The sequence below is a fragment of the Papilio xuthus genome, unplaced genomic scaffold (genome assembly GCF_000836235.2).
Source record: "Papilio xuthus unplaced genomic scaffold, Pxut_1.1 DF827570.1, whole genome shotgun sequence".
NCBI lineage: Eukaryota > Metazoa > Arthropoda > Insecta > Lepidoptera > Papilionidae > Papilio > Papilio xuthus.
Window position 1 is genome coordinate 3,977,938 of NW_013531079.1, and position 1,592 is coordinate 3,979,529.

Here is a 1,592-nt window from a genome sequence, read left to right on the forward strand (position 1 = left end):
GCCAAATCTCTTACTTAAGATGACCTCTTACCTTAAGAACTTTTTCTTTATCACCCATCATTAGCAATGATCTTTTTCCTAATATAATGATCACGTGGTCGGCATTTATTGTTGTACCGTTGATATTGACGCACTGAGCAGCTGGAATTATTGCAATATTTCAAATATTATATAAAGACATTTGTAATCATTTAATCAACGGTATTATTTCTTTTTTTATTATATTAAATTGCTCCAAGAAGTTTTAATATTTATCAATCACTTTCTGTCTTAGAAAAATTAAGCAATACGAAAATTTAGAATAGCGCCATCTAGTTTAAATAATGTGAAATAAGTATTGTTTTGGAATAGTATATATCGTTATCTCTTTTTCGTCAAAGGTAATGACGGAGATGACGATATGTTTTATAAAGAAATTTTAGTATCAGAAATCAACAGTTATTCAACAACTTTTAAACCGATTTCAAAATATATTCAACAGTAGATAGCTGTTTTATTAAAGGGTTAGTTTTGTATGTCTGTTTAGTTATATCAGGACAGGCGACTTTGGTGATCTCTTGTCAGAGACCAGGGGGATTATACAAGTGACAATGAAATTGGCGCGCGACAATCACGTGACTTATCGATAGTTATTTTCAATTCTTTACATTTTTGAAGTTCGTTATAGTATCGCTTCGAAGCGAATGCACTTTGTTTAACCCCACAAGACTCATTTTAAGAGTTTATTTATGTATATCTGTAGATTGTTAAACAACTCACATGTAAGTATTGTCTTTTCGTTCAGCAATACTCCATCGCAGTAATAATCAAACTGATCACTGGTTCCATTCTTCAAGAAGATTGTCGCAATCCAGGGGAACACCGTACTTGCTATATCATTGCTGGAGTTGAAGTTGCACTGGTCGTTTGGCTGTAGACAAGTTATAAACAAAATGCAATAAAGACAAGCTAGCTCTAGAGATAAGTCGCTGCATAAGCGTTACCAGGCGTCCGGATAAAGCCGGACATAGATAGACTTTTTGAATGCATGTCCGACCAAAATAAATCCGGGTTGTCCGGCGTTTTTTTAGGCTTTTTAAATATCGCAAACGAGAGTTGCCGAAGGCCTTAATAATGTAGGGCGTCGGTCCTTTCTACTGAAATGTCCGGCCAAATTGGATATTTGAGAACTTCGGTCTAATAGTTCAAGAGCTTAGCTTCGACTTAAAAGAAAGTCGTGTTAGTTACACTATTTATAACTCAAGTACGGTTTTACCGATATGGCTGAAAATTGGTGAGGAGGTAGCTTAGAGCCAGGAGACGGACATAGGATACTATTTTTTTTCGAATTTATGCCTTGAAGAGCTGCTTTTTATTTAACTTACTAATATTATAAATGCGACTGTTTAGATGGATGGATGGGTGTTTAAAGATGTGTATATCTCTAGAACAGCTGACCGGATCACGATTAAATTTGGCATACGTATAGAACATAGTCTGAAAGAACATATAGGCTACATTAATTAAGTTTTTTCATATATCCACGCGGACGGAATCGCGGGCGACAGCTAGTTGTAAAGAAATATATTGAAATAGTTGAAAATGCAATTTCA

At 34.9% G+C, this 1,592-nt stretch overlaps 1 protein-coding gene across 1 annotated transcript in view; it reads right to left on the bottom strand.

Moving 5' to 3' along the window:
- Positions 1 to 10: 10 nt before the first annotated feature.
- LOC106118509 (uncharacterized) overlaps positions 11 to 1,592 on the bottom strand; it is a 6,468-nt gene continuing 4,886 nt past the window's right edge. Inside the window, exons 2-3 of the mRNA XM_013313169.1 lie at positions 760 to 910; positions 11 to 141 (exon numbers count right to left, since the gene is read on the bottom strand). Coding sequence (XP_013168623.1) covers positions 11 to 141; positions 760 to 910 — 282 coding nt within the window. The remainder of the gene's footprint in view (positions 142 to 759; positions 911 to 1,592) is intronic.